At 40.5% G+C, this 15,170-nt stretch overlaps 1 protein-coding gene across 4 annotated transcripts in view; it reads left to right on the forward strand.

Annotated features, from left to right (window-relative positions):
- Syt14 (synaptotagmin 14) overlaps positions 1-15,170 on the forward strand; it is a 156,460-nt gene that overhangs the window by 101,459 nt on the left and 39,831 nt on the right. For all 4 annotated transcript variants that reach the window (XM_055609201.1, XM_055609199.1, XM_055609200.1 and 1 more), the window contains one exon: positions 13,256-13,527. In XM_055609201.1, the coding sequence (XP_055465176.1) occupies positions 13,256-13,527 (272 nt within the window). The remainder of the gene's footprint in view (positions 1-13,255; positions 13,528-15,170) is intronic.

Below are 15,170 nucleotides of genomic sequence, written 5' to 3' on the forward strand. Positions count from 1 at the left end.
GAATGAGATTATTTCTGACATAGGCCAAATAAGTTTTACTAATAAGTTTGCCCAATAATAAAAAATTTTAACCCAGTACATATCCCTAAACAAAGTGTGTCCACTCAAAAAGGGTCATCTTGAGGTGTGACCTGGCCACATGACTGTCCTTTGCAATGTTAATTTTAATAGAGTTACAAGTTTTCACCATTGAAATTTATTAAATTTCATATTTCATTCTGGATATAAAATATTACCTTAATGTTTATGCTTTAGAGCCTCAATAAAAACAGCTCAGCTCATATTTTCTACTCTGTGATTTGATCTTTATTCCGATTTTAAAAAATATGATGATTTGGTTAATTTAAAGGACATATATAGTATATTATTTTAAAGCATAAATAGAAAGAAAATTAAAAATTCATGGTGCCTGGATTACTTGATTGGTACCACATCAGTTTTCTTGTGTCTGATGAGACACAGAAAGCAGTTGGAGAGAATGCTTGTCACTGGTATCCATGGTAACTCCCAAGCTACTCAAACTCAGAGGCTGGAGTAAGCCGCAGTAATAGGTCTCATTAAAAGGGCAAAGGACATGAAGGATTCAAGCATACACTTTTAATTAGTTGCCAAAGCCATCTAGAAGTAGAGGAGGTGCCACGGACTAGCACTTTACACTGCGAGGAATAGGCACTTTTGAGCTGTGAAGATGGAGATGAGAAGAGCAGGGAACGCGCACAGCAGGCTGTTTATTAACCACACTGTGGACATGAGGGTGCCCACTGACGAAAGGGAGGCCCAGGCTCTTACTCATGAAAATGCAGGTTTGCTTGTCATTTTGGTGTCACCACAGAACCATCATTTATTCAGAGCAGTACCCCTTAGCCTCTTCTGGCAGGGACTGAACTGTCAAGGAAATAATGCACCATCCTAGGGGTCTAGCAGTGGTTGCATGCAGTTTTGTTTTAAATGCAAATGAGAGAGTTGCCCAAATTATTAACTGTTGAGGTATATTATATTTTCAATCAGTTTTAGAACATACTAAATTTGAATGGGTTAAAATAATTTAGGAAAAGTTGACAGGAATGATTATTTTCTGTTAGAAAATTATGGTGAATAAAAGATTAATAACTTCTAAGACAGAATTCTTCAAAGATTTTCTTTTGCGTTGCAATCTATAAAAATCATCTTGTGTTGCATCGCAGTTCAACACATTATTTCTTCCTGTTGCTATAGAAACTAATTCTGGTGCAGCTGTGATTGCTAATCAAAATTCTAACATTATCCAACCTTCCCCCCTAGTGTTTCTTTTTATTTTTAGTTACAAAATAATAAATTTTCAATGCTGAGTTCAATGGTCAAAACGTTAATGCAAAGATCTTTTAAAATTTGGACTTTTTCTTTGAAAGTACAGAGATATTCTTATTGTATGGTTTTTCTATGAATAACATGGAAACAAAGCCTTTTGCTGAATATCAAAGATCTGTAACTGCTGTATCAATCACATCAACACTTTGAGGCACTTAGCTGCTTCATAACCCTAAATCGCTACTGTTTCAGCAGCTATTTTTGAGATGTCTGGTTACTTGATGTTATAAAAATGAAGAAAAAAGAGTCCTTAGAATGTCTGGAGTCTTTTGTATAAAATACAAATGGAATTTTATTGTTTCATCCTCGCAATATTGAGATGGCATCCTTAGTTATTGTGGAGAGCAGAAGCTAACTTGTTCTCATTCTTGTCTTTATTAGTGTGCATTCTCTGACAGGCCACACTGATTCCATCCACTGTTAAATCTAAGTTCATTTAACAGGGCAGAACAGTCATGCTTCTCTGTCTAAGAACACTGTTTCTCATTTTATGTAATAACAAGCATAAAATTTTATACATAATTTATAGCAAAAAAAATTGTCTTTTAAACACATTTACCCAAACACATGCTCAGGAGAGCTTAAGCTGATTCTATATTCAGTCTTTGATATATTTTATAATATCAGTTACAGTGTGAACTTGCATATTCTGTCATCTACCAGATTTTAGTTTCTGATTTAAATCAAGTAAAATTGAATTTTATTATGGCAAAGTATTAATTGGCCTTTATTGGGAACTCAGATGTGAAAAAATACTTTATTTCAATAAAAGTGAAAAAAATGCTTGTAATTCAGTATAAAAAATACATGGTAAGAGTAGTAGATATAATTAATAATATTATAATATTTTACCTTTCATCTATCTGTATGCCTCAAAGGCACTGGGAATTTATTCCTTAAGCCTGAGAATAATAATAATAATAATAATAATATTATTATTATTATTATTATTACTGTTGTCATTATTATTATATAGAAATCTTTGTGATTTGCCATTTTATACTTACCTGAACCTTTCATGATAATCTTGGGTCATGATGAATGTTGATTCTGAGGTAGAGCCGCAGTGAAAGGTGCAAGTTAAGATGCTCTGATGTCCAGCAAGATGGCTCAGCAGCTGGAAGTGCTAGCCAAGCAAAAGCCTGACAAACCGACCAGTCCCCAGAACCCAAGGCTGAAGGAAAGAAATGACTCCCAAAAGTTGCCCTGTGACCTTTACATAAGTGCCATGGTGTGGGCATGTGGGCACATGGTTTGTATCTCCTTACCAGGTTTTACATTGTCTCTGTCCTGTCTTATATTATTTACTAAGGCTGGAGAAAAAGTATGCCACAGTTTTAAAGGTTTGTGTTAAGCTGTGCATGGGTGACTGTAGTTCAGATTCTAGAAAATCTGTCAGAAGAAATTACCCTCTCGGAAACAGTACTCCCCTTCGTGTCCCTCCTGTATATAGACTTGTGGTACCCAAAGTTTGTCTTTGATGTCCGTGTGGGATTTGAATCTGTATGTAAGTGGTACCTACATGATTAGTTCATTTTTCAAAACTGTATGGTGTTATGTTTTATATAATTCCCTCGAGTAGGGTTGCTTCCTTGTTGAAAGTTTTTAGGCTTCATGATAGAAAGGTTCTGTTTTATTTTATATTGCCCAAACTAGAACACGTTAGGTAACTTATCTGCTGTGACTGTGCTATGAGAATATTGCGTGGTTTTCCCTCCTCAGACTCTGGCGCGAAGAGGCAGAGATAAGAGATATATATATATATATATTTTAGAGATGTTGGGGTGCAGTTTACATGTCATGGACTCACTCGCTCATTTTAGAGAAGGGCACAACCTCAGGGCTCTCAGCACTCGCCAGGGGTCATCAGACAGAAGCACGGTAGGAGCAAATACTGCGTTTTCATAGCAGCAACACTACCCAGACCTGACAACCAGGACTGTGCTCCCTGTCTGTATGTGCACCTCTTCTCACCTTTCAGAGACAGGAACACAGGACACAGCTTCTTAGGACACCTTCTGTCACTCAGCACAGTGTGCTGGCTCTTGCCTTTATTTCTCCATATTCTAGTGGGACTCCACTGTGTAGATGCCCTCCCTCGCTCTGTGGATTGTCTCATTGTTGGGTGGATACTTGGGTTCCTCCTACTTCTTGGTAACCGTAAATAAGCTGCTGGAATATCTGTAACAGAATTATGTGGGCGTAGGTTTCCACAAATCGTGAAAGTGAAATTGCCGGGTCATAAAAGTGTCTCTTAAATATTGACAAGTTGTGCCGCTGTGCATTTTTATTAGTAGCCAGAAGTTCTAGTGTGTGCACACCATATCAACACTCTTTTTGTGTTCGTTATTATAGACACCCCATAAGGATGAAGTGCTATCCTTCCAACATTTGGGGAAAAAAATTGTGGGTTTTCGAGACAGGGTTTCTCTGTGTAGCCCTAGCTGTCCCGAAATGTACTCTGTAGGCTAAGCTGGCCTCAAATTCAGAGATCCTCCTGCCTCTGCCTTCTGAGTGCTGGAATCAAAGGTTTGAGCCACCACGTGGCTTTTTGTTTTGTTTTTGGGAAAAAAAAAAGTGCTTTTATAAATAATTACATAGTGTACTAAGTACTAGGGAACTAAACACAAAATGTTGACACAAAGGAAGGAATTGTTAATAGACCACAGATAATTTTATCAGGACTGAAGCAGGAGAGACAAAAGTAGAATTCTAGCAAATACTGTATGTGTTACCTGTGAGGTATGAAAGTACACAGCTGTTTTAGGGAGGTGTAACTGGAAAGGTGGTGATGTTCACATGCATAGGATCATGGGATCAGTACCTAAGGCAGGAGGACTCATAGGGTGTCAGCCTAGCCTGGGTTATATAGTAGGCGACAGTATCAGATTTTTCATAAAGACTTCTTTCTAATCCACAATGAGAAGTCATCAACTTGTCTTTAAGATGTTCAGGATTTGAACAGATTCATCCTCAGAGAAGATTTATGAATGGGTAGTTGTACAGAGAGGATGCTCAGAGAAACAGTCAGAAGACAGAGGCTCTTTCACACAGCAGGCTGGAAGGAGTAAAATGTAGCATGCTACCAGTGCCAGTGTTAAAGCAGCAGTGAATCAGCTGGCCCCTTGAACACAGAGTGGTACAGCCACTTGGGGAGTATTTAAACTGTGGTCTTCCTACAGGCAAATACTACTCAATTAAAATGTATGAACTCTGGGCACTTGTAACAATGTAGTTGATATGTAGAAGCAGCATTTATGAAAGGGAAAGAAGTCAGATGCACCTATTCTGAGTGGTTCTGTTTCTGTGACAGTCAAGAAAAGGCATAGAACGATCAAGATGTAAAGTGAATAAATGAATTAATTAAAAAAGAAAAAAGGCATAAAACAGTGAAAAAGATCAGAAGTTGGTGTGGGGCTGGACGTGTTGGAGACAAAGAATGAAGAGGAACAGAGTAGGTCGGGGCACGGACTTACTGCTCTTTCTCTCCAGTGTGGTGGTGGGTGCCCAGCTGCAGGCATTTATCGAAGCTCGCTGAAGGGGCTAGGTTTATTTTCTAGAGGTTTCATCTCAGTGAAACTTACTGTCCTGGTTGGGGTTTCCGTCACCATGATAAAAAAAAAAAAAGCATAACCAAAAGAATCTTGAGAAGGAAAGGGTTCATTTTAGCTTACAACTCAGACCACCCTCTTTCACCGAAGTGAGTCAGGGCAGGAACTCAAGGCAAAAAACCTGGAGGCAGAATCTGAAACAGGTCATACTAACTCCCCCTTCTTTCATAGGATTCCCTGCACTCTGCCGAAGGTTTGGTTATGAGTCTCAGCATCTGCTTTGATACACTGCTAGGTAGAGTCTTTCAAAGGCCCTCTGTGGTAGGCTCCTGTCCTGATACTTGTTTTCTCCTACATCCAATGTCCATCCCATTTGTCTTTCTAAGTGAGGATTGGTCGTCTTACCCCGGGTCATCTTTCTTGTTTATCTTCTTTAGGTGCATAGATTTCATTATGTTTATCATATATTATAGGTCTATGTAAGTGAGTATATACCATGTGTGTCTTTCTCCTTCTGGGATACCTCACTCAGGATGATCTTTTCTAGATCCTAGCATTTGCCTGCAAATTTCATGATTTCCTTGTTTTTAATTGCTGAGTAGTATTCCATTGTGTAAAAATACCACAATTTCTGTATCCATTCCAACGTTGATGGACATCTGGGTTGTTTCCAGGCTCTGGCTATTGCAAATAAAGCTGCTACAAACATGGTTGAGCAAATCACATCTTTTATAAGACTGTTTCTCCAACAAAGGACCATGTATGGATATAACCTAGAACCCCTGTTTGGATGTAGCCCATGGTAGCTCAGTATCCAAGTGTGTTCCCTAGTAAGGGAAACAGTGACTATTTCTGACATGAACTCAAGGGCTGGCTCTTTGACCTCCTCCCTTCCTCCCCCCCCCCCCCCCACCGAGGGAGGAGCAGCCCTGCTGGGCCACAGAGTAGGACTTTGCAGCCAGTCTTGAAGATACCTGATAAACCAGGGTCAGAAGAAAGGGGAGGAGGTCCTCCCCATCAGTGGACTTGGAAAGGGGCAGGGAGGAGATGAGGGAGGAAGGGTGGTGTTGGGAGGGAATGAGGGAGCGGGTTACAAAGTTAATAAACTGTAACTAATATTAAAAAATAATGTAATTAAAAAAAAAAGAATTTGAAATAGGCCATGAAGAGGCACTACTTACCGATTGTTCTGTATGACTTATTCAGCCTGATTTCTTATTCCATCCAGGACTGCCTGTCCAGAGTAGACTACCCACAGAGAGCTGGGCCCTTCCACAGCCAATCATCAACCAAGAACATGCCCTGCAGACTTGCCTATGGGCCATTTTTATGAAAGCATTATTTCAATTGAGATTCCCTCTTTCAGTTGACTGATTTTTGCTACTTTGTGGGTTCTTCTTTTTCCCACTGTTTATTCCCCCAGCTTCACCCCCTTTCACTAGATAGGAGAGAGAGAAAGAGGAGAGAAAGGAGAGAGAGATCCCTGAATATAATTTGTTGGGTTTTTTTTTTTTTTTGAGCATGACTACTAAAAAACTGCAACCAACACACACACACACACACACACACACACACACACACACAACTAACAACTGCCAACATCACCTATTGGGGCTCTAGCATTTATATACCCTCTAAAAAGTTCCCAGAATTCCAAACATCGCACAGTTGCAGGAATTATCTGCAGCTGGCAATACCACACCTCTGCTAGAGCACGAGGCAAATCATAGTCAGCTGTTGCAGACAGTCCAAAGCAGCCCTATGTCCCCACACATGGGATTAAAACTAAAACACAATTTTTTTGTTTTTGGCTTTTTTTTTTAAAGAAACCAGAATTCCAGAATTCTTACTACAGACTCTGCCTTGTGACGTTAACCACAAAGTAGTCAGCACACATATTTTAACAGTGGAGGATCTAACTCATTGGTGTTAGTTATCAGGACTCTGGAGCCTGCAGGACGTTCTGGCTCTTACTCCTAGGTGTATAACACCTGCCCCCTGCTGAGCCTTGGGTGCTGCTTCATGTAGTGTCTATGGTAGCACATGGTTTGTTTGTCATCCTCACAGACTGCCAGGGTCCCCCTGAGTGTCCCACCCATCAGTTCCAGCCACTCTCTGTCCCAGAGTTTCCTATTTCCTGAGCACAGTAATACTGTTGCCCTTCCAGATTCTAGGTATTAGGATGGCCATAGCAAAGCTAGCCTATTCCCAGCTTGCTCCCTTTCTTACTTAAAAATAGCTGCTTTATACATTTTGTCCAGATTTTTTAAATTTTTAATTCTAATTTTATGTGCATGGGTGTTTTGCCCACATGTTTGTCTGTGCACTACTCAGCATGCCTGATGTCTGCAGAGGCCAGGAGGCAACCTCAGATCATCTGGAAATAGACTTATGGCTAGTTATGAGCAGCCATGTGGAAGCTGAGACTCAAGCCTGCTCTTAACCAGTGAGCAGTCTCTACAGCCCCCATTTAATCCAGTTTTACAGTTGCTCTAGCAGGAAGGTGAACCCAGTACCACTTCCCCCTCCTTCAACAAAAACAGAAATCCCTTGATGTTGTTAATTATATGTTCTGAAGAATAAATTTGAGTTTTGGACATAAAACTAAAATGATAAGCAGATATATCGGTATAATTGATAAAGTTGAGTGAAATTCACAATTTAAGGCAGTGGTCTACTTTAAATTCAAGGAATGATTTGTCCTTTTCTTGTACTTGAATAAAACAATGATACAACTATTGAGTTGTCCTTGTGTTGGCGTTACTGCACGTGTCTGTATGTGTCCGTGGAAGTCTGTGAAGGCAGATGCATGCATGAGTGTGATTCTGTGCGCGTGTGGAACCTGCGGGTGCTGTCTACTTTGTCTTTTGAGACAAGACTTCTCACTGGTCAGGGGTTTATCAATCTGGCTGACCAAAAAGGAACCCCTGGTTCTCCTCCGGTTCCCGGCTATTCAGCACTGGGGTTACAAGCATGCGTCACCGCACCTGACCTTTTCAGTGTGAGCTTTAGGGGTCAAACTCAGGCTCGGGTGCACGGCCAGCACTTTACTGGCTGAGCTGCCTCTTCAGCCGAACCCTGGAGCTTTAAATCAGGGACTTCTCAGCTTGACTTTCGTGACGGTTTCTGAGAGATACCCATGACCTTTCTGTTTTGACTTCGGAATTGCTGTATGTTTACTATGATTCATGAATTTTGTGGCAATACTTTTGAAGTATCTACTCTGTATATTTAGAATTAAATTCAAACTAAGGGCTGACCTGATTGCCAAATCCTTACATGGTGTGTTGAGGCCCTGGGTTTAAACCCCAGCAGACCAAAAAGAATGAGTGACCTTAGCATTATAACAGGAACATTTGCTTGCTTAGGTCATCTCTGAACAGTATACCCTCTAGTATTTTCTGAGAAAACTAAGTCGTTTTCCAGATTTATATCATTGAATGGGTTCTCTTAAGTAACTTATTCCCTGTGGTTCTGTGTCTCAAGCCCAGGCTCTTGTGTGTACTAGACAGACACTCCTCTCCTGAGCTACTCCTGAAGCCCGTTCACAAATCTTGCTAGAGTTTGATTATAATTTATTCACTTTACATCCTGATTGTAGCCTCCTCCTCCGTGTCTCTTCCCCTCTTCACATCCTCATTTTACCCTCCTTCCCACCCCCCACCCGCAGGGCTTTCAGGTATGCCATTAAGTTGCTTGTATAGGATACCTCCAGTCTCTTTATGAAGGCACTTAGTGCTATGAACTTTCCTCCAAGCACTGCTTTCATTGTGTCCCGTAAGTTTGGGTAAAGTTGTGCCTTCATTTTCACTGAATTTTAGGAAATCCTTAATTTCCTTCTTAATTTCTTCCCTGATCCAGTTGTCATTGAGTAGAGAGTTGTTCAGTTTCCATGTCTGTGTAGACCCCAGGAGATGCCTCACGAGCAGATGCCTCATGAGAGGGAGAGGGGTCACGGTGAACCCAGTTGTTGAAATCCTTAGATGTTATTTCTGGAGTCAGTAGAAAACTTAACAGGAAAACACTTGTCCATTAAAAAAATCACAGCAGAAAAAGAGGAAATGCAGGTCTTACACAGTTTAGAAACTTTGTATTCATATTGCTGATTTTTTTTTTTTTTTTTTTAGAAGTCTTCCTGTTTTGGTGCACACTTGTGGTATGAGTTGTTGGGTGTGTGAATATTTTCAGGCCTTAAAGCCATTCTAGGAGACAACATTCTCTAGACTTACTTTAACCACAAACTCCTCCTAGTCCTTATACTCAACCAGACCCGTGACAGACACTCAAGAAATGAAAACCATCGAAAATCAAATGGATGGTTACAGATTCTACCACTACAATTTAATTTTTCTGTTATCTTTCAGGGCCCCCTCTGAAAGGACTGTAATGCCAGAACATTCTACTCTCCTGGGTACTGGCATAGGTGTCGTTACCATGATTTTCTTACCCCCAGTTGGCTGATCACAGTTATTCTTGCTGGTGCTGAGTGCGGAGATGTGTCACCCCACCTGCACCTGCTCTTACGACAAGATCATCTGACACCCCCACTTCACACCTGAGTGAGCACAGTGCTTTTGCTCTGTCCCTGTCCAACACTGATTCTCCACCCTGTGTTCTTCCTCAGTAAGAGAAGCATTTTCCACAGTACCTGGAGAAGGCAAGGGTGGTTCGTACTCTTTCAAAAAGCGAGTCAGCAAGTGAAATTTTTATTCCACTCAAAGAGATGTGTTATAGAATAAGGAAAATTAGCTGTTGCTGCTTCTCCTCTTCCTCCTTCTTCTCCTCCCCCCTTTTTTAATTCTCCTCCTTTTCCTCCCTTCTCTTTTCTTCTTTCTTCTTCTCCAAGACAGTTATACTTTGTAGCCCTGGCTGTCCTGGAACTCACTATGTAAACCAGGCTGACCTCAAACTCATGGAGATCCACCTACTTCTGTCTCCTGAGATAAAAGGTGTATGTCACCATGTCTGGATATTGGCTTTTTTATGTATGGAGAATGATCTGAGTCAGGAATTATTTCAGACCATCAAGAAAATAAGCCAAACAAGGAATTAGAGTTTTAAGACACAGTACAAAAATAATCCAAACTATATTCTATTAAAATTCATTCAAAGGTGTGAAAAGTGAAAGATCATTTTAAACTCATGGGCTTTTACTGTAGTTCTACTGTCAGGGTTCTCCAATGATCCTGAACCATGGCCTACTGGTTGTCTAGGTTACAAAGGTCAAATATAGACTTACTCCACTCTCCTCTCAGATATCTGACTAGACTTATCCCACTTTGGGCACTGTTCAAAGCTGGCAGAGTCTTAGTTTCCTTTATGACTATGGCAGATTAGTATGTTCAGGTATATAGTCCTCTTCTTTCAAAATGGAGGGCAACAAGGGACAGGTGAGGCTCGGGAATCCTCCCTGGCTGTGGAGGAATACCACATTGCATCGCTTTGACCTTGTGAACTTTACTGGCAAGCGTGTTGTTTCACAAGATTTGGTGCTGAGTTCTGCCAAATACAGATGTTTAAGGCACGCCATCCTCAGCTCTTCTGCTTCGATTATCTAATTCTTTGCTGTTGTTTGCAGAGGTGAGCGTGAGGTGTTTGCACACTCAGGATCTCTGTGGACTGGAGGGTGGCATGGACACAGAATGTTCTCCCTGACGCAGGGCGGTAGAGATGCTGCTGGCCGTGCCAAGTGGAGCAGCCAGTTAGTGTTGGCTATCTCTGTGTTGCCACGAAAGAAAAGCACTTGCTAGCTAGCGCAGCACACCGAATGCCAGGGCTGCCTTCATTTGCCCAGGAAGGAGCTTCCATCTGGAGTGACAGCTGCAGCTGAAATCGTCTTCCAATTGAGGTTATGGTAACCTGCCATGGTTCTGCTTTCCTTTTTTATTTTAGTTTTTTGCGCTGCTTTTCAAATCTATTAGTTTTTGCAGTGGCAAAACTAGTGAAAGCATTTACTAAAGCATGTGATCCTCAAGTCTGTTTCTCTTAGGGTCCTTGCTGAAGAAGGAAGCTTTGATTGTTTGTAACTAACCCACCCTAATGAGTGTAGCCATTGCTGGGAAAACTGAGGTTTGGAGTCCACCGCTTGTTGAAAGAGCACATAAATTCCATGGTTGGAAAAATAACACCACTATCATTTTTTAGGTTTGTTTTTAGACATTTGATGTTTTCCGGTGTTATGAAGTATGAGATTGCTTTCAACTTTTACTTTTCAATTGTCCTTTGTGTGTGTGTGTAAAAATTTAGTTGCCTTTTCACTTACCTAGTATTATAAGTCCTTCCTCCTCCCTGTCTTTTTCTTGTCTTTTTGTTTTATGTCATGATAGTTACCTGAAATTACTCACAGTTTTATTTCTTTCCATTCATTTTCAACCTTCTTTATCCTGCCTAATTGCATTGGCTAGAAAAGACCTCCAGTGCATTGTTGAATAGAAGTAGTGCTAACAGGTACCCTTGTATCATTCCTGAGCTCTGAGGTAAAGCTTTCAACCTTTCACCATCAAATATGATATTTGTTATAGGACTTGTGGACTCTGTAAAATAGAGGGGGAAGTTCCTTCTTAATTTGCTCAGAGATTTTATCATGAATAGGTAATGAATTTTACCAAGTGCTTTTTGAAATTATAGTTAATATATTGCTTTTTAACGTTTATTTTTTTCTGTACACTAAATTTGATTGGCTAAATTTTGAATGTTAAATTCACTTAGAACACAGCATTCTTCTCAGCTTTAGTCAAGATGCTTTGATACGGTGCTGTCTATGGCTGTGGGTTTTTCAGTGCAAGTATTTTGAATATAATAATTTATATCTGCCTTTACAAGATGGATTAGCTAATACTTTGTTTCTCCTTGAAAGATTTATTTTTTAATCCTGGTGTCACATTTTGATGATCTTTTTAATTTTTTTTTTTTATGTTTTGATGATATCGTAAAATAATTTCGACAATCATCTGTCTTTAATGTTATCTGGAATATTTTGTGGAAGATTGGTCTTTCTTCAATGGTTAGTTCACTAAGGAAGCCAAATGAGCCCATCGGGAGCTTTTAAAATCTGAGGTTGTTTTGTTGTTGTTGTTTTGTTTGGGGTCTTTGTAGTTAGTACTAGACTGTGTGAATTTCCTTTGTCTTTCGGGGCCTGTTTTTATCATTGGTTGGTTCTTTTTTGAAGGTATTTTACTTTCTGAGGTGTGTTTGTAGTATTTCCTCAGGGGACACACAGCCTGACCTAGTGGTCATTTGATGCAGGTGCTGCTATTTTCTTTACTGTAAACTTTGGGACCATGCATTTTCTTCCAAAAAAAAAAAGAGTGTACTATATGTGAATCCTTATCCATTTTCATACATCTTTTAGTCTCAACTAAAGATGGAGGCAGATTGTTGAAACAAAAATTTTAGAAGATGCTGGAGCTGGCTGGCAGAGTCAAACAGTTCTTGAGTGGGGAGTGAGGACTGAAAGAAAAATTAATAAACCAACACACTACAGGTGGGTTCTGTTTGAGAGAGCATCCAGTCAAACTGGCACACACTGGTTTATTCCAATAATCCTTTTTATAGAGCAGAGCACCTTGATACAATGAATGTGTTCATGCAGAAGTCAAACTTATTTACCTGGACCACCTGTCTGTGTGATCCTCATACAAACACAAGGAAATGAACTTGGCAGAAACATCCTGTCTATCCCTGTCTCCAGGTGAAGGCCAGGGTGAGAACCTGTTTTTCACTGAGAGCTCAATAGCTAAGCAGCCTGACAAACAAGCAGCTCTCCACAAGAACATGATTTCAGAGGGGGAGAAAATGTGGCTTCCTATCACTGCTGGACGTGGTGGTTCTTACTCTGGACCAGGAAGAGCTGGGCAGTCAGTCAGACTTACAGACCAGTAAGCAGGGATTGAGTGTGGCTCCTTTAGGGTTCTCAAACCAAGCAGATGTGGAAAAGTTCTAAGGTGAATGCTGATTCGAGTTTATCCCCATAACTGAGAGAGTGATGGAGTGCTTGTGTTTACCCATGCTTTCATGGCCCCTGGAGAGGACACTGATCACAAGGGAATTCATGAGTTATATACCGCATTTGGGAATGTTTACGGAGAGAGAATCAAGTAAACAGTTTTGATGGGGTTTGTTTGTATGGTTCAGAACAATATATGGCTTTTATTCCTCCTGAAATTATTGGGTGAGAAGAGAGTAGAGAACTGGGTGGTCGTATTTCTGCGCCTCGACTGAGAGAGAAAACTCACTTAGGGATTTTAAGAGTTTTAACTGGTTTTGCTGAATGTTGACTTCATGTTTTGAAGTTATTAATTATAGTCACTTGGATGGAGGCTAATGGGAAGCAGTGACCACACTCTTGTCTTTGTCAGGAAACTGCATTCAGAGAATGAGAAGGACACCGCCATTGGATGAGCTGCAGCCACCGCCTTACCAAGATGACAGTGGTTCTCCTCACCTCTCGTGCACACCCTCTGAAATCGGAGATGGGAAGTGTGAGATTTCCCACTGCAGCAACAGCCCACGGCGTTCTTTCAGCAAGTGTCCCAGCGAAGGGAGCACAGGTCATGAGGCAGAGAGCTTCCATAATAAAGGCTTGGAAGATGATGTCCCTAGCGACAGCACTGCAGTCCTTAGCCCTGAGGTAAGCAGAAGAGCCCATGGCTGCCGCTGAGTGCTCTCTGAAGGTGACGACCTGTGCTTTCCTCCTGACAATGCCGTCTCACCAGAGTCTCAGCCCCCAGCTTCTCACCTGCCGTCTAACAAAGTCCCAAGGCTGCTGCAGCCTACACCCTTCCCTAACAGAAGGGCTGGCTGAGGGTCACCTTGTTTCCTAAATACTTCACAATTATTTTCCTGTTCGCTCATGTTGAAGTTAATGTTTCATGCTTTTTATTATCACTTTATTTTGGAGTTTTTACTGTTAAGGGATTATTATTCAGTGTTTCACAAGCCTTTCAAATTAATCTCACTGTTTTCATTTCATAGAGTACAAAAGAAACAGAAATGTATTGCTGGTTTCCATCTGTGATATCAAGGACTGCATAAGACTTACAATGCCAGAGGCTCCTGTCTTTTGTTGTTTTCTGCTTAAAGAAGAGGCTTTTCCTTCAGTCTAGCTAACATAGGGCTTAGCACATACTGCTAAGATGACTGAAAAACAGAAGCTCGTTTCTCTTTCACTCAACATTCTAGATAAGCAACAGTTTGCATAATGGCCTCATCCAGGGCCCAGCTCCTTATGTCAGTCTACCATTCCCTAGAGCATTGTCCTTGTCCTTTTGGTGCAGACAGACATGAGCCTGCCTGTGGAAAGAGAATGGAAAGCAAGCACTTCGGTTGTAAAGTTGAGCTAGATCTTCCTCACAGGAGCTCTGTGTGCCTCCATCTGCCTAAGCTGAACAAAAGCACATCTAGACAGACTCTGGGGTATAGTCTGCTCTCCGGGTAGGGTGTCACAGACTGGAACTCAGGATGCTCCTTTGAGCTAAGAGGAGAAGAGAGACCAAGGCCAGCACTCTTCAGTTCTATGGTAGCACTGAACTGAAGGTTAGAAAGCTTTGGAACATTCTAACAGAAGCACAAATTTCAAAATGAAATCATTTATATTTTATTAAATACTTTTAGGGTCAAAATGTGTAGCTCATAGGTCAGAACCCTAGTTTAGGCATTGTCAGTAACTAGGTAAGATCCCCAGGCATCTCAGACTAGCTGGAATTTGGGACAGTTGCTGGTAAAATGGTCTTAGTTTCTGACTTTGTCATAATGTACAGTTTTAACCTTTCTTCAGTTTTTGAAATGTGAATTTTACTATGCCATTGACAAGTAATGTGAAAAAATACAGTTGTTTTGATTTCTAGTTGAAGATTGAAATGAATGTGGTCTGTGATATGCAGAGTAAGTATTTGGATGTACATTTCTCTTCAGGTTTCTATATATATTTCTATATGTTTTTGGATGCACAGACCACAGAATGTGGTCTGGGATATGCAGAGTAAGTATTTGGATGCACATTTCTATTCGGGTTTCCCAATTACACTGATTCTAAAGTTTTACTGTATATATTCTATTTTAGATGGAGCCATCTTTGACATCCCTGAAAATGGAGCTACATTTTTCTGTAGCATTGAACTTTGTTCCTTTCTGTAGACTTCTCCCCCAGAAGCAAAGACTATAATATTAATATGTACATTAAAGTCTAATTTATACAAATATACATCCAATTTTCTCAAAACTGTGAATATTGCACTTGAAAGATGTCTCCATTGTGAGGTATTTTACCATTTA

This window comes from Psammomys obesus, unplaced genomic scaffold, assembly GCF_907164565.1.
Source record: "Psammomys obesus unplaced genomic scaffold, mPsaObe1.curated_primary_1811, whole genome shotgun sequence".
Classification (NCBI taxonomy): domain Eukaryota; kingdom Metazoa; phylum Chordata; class Mammalia; order Rodentia; family Muridae; genus Psammomys; species Psammomys obesus.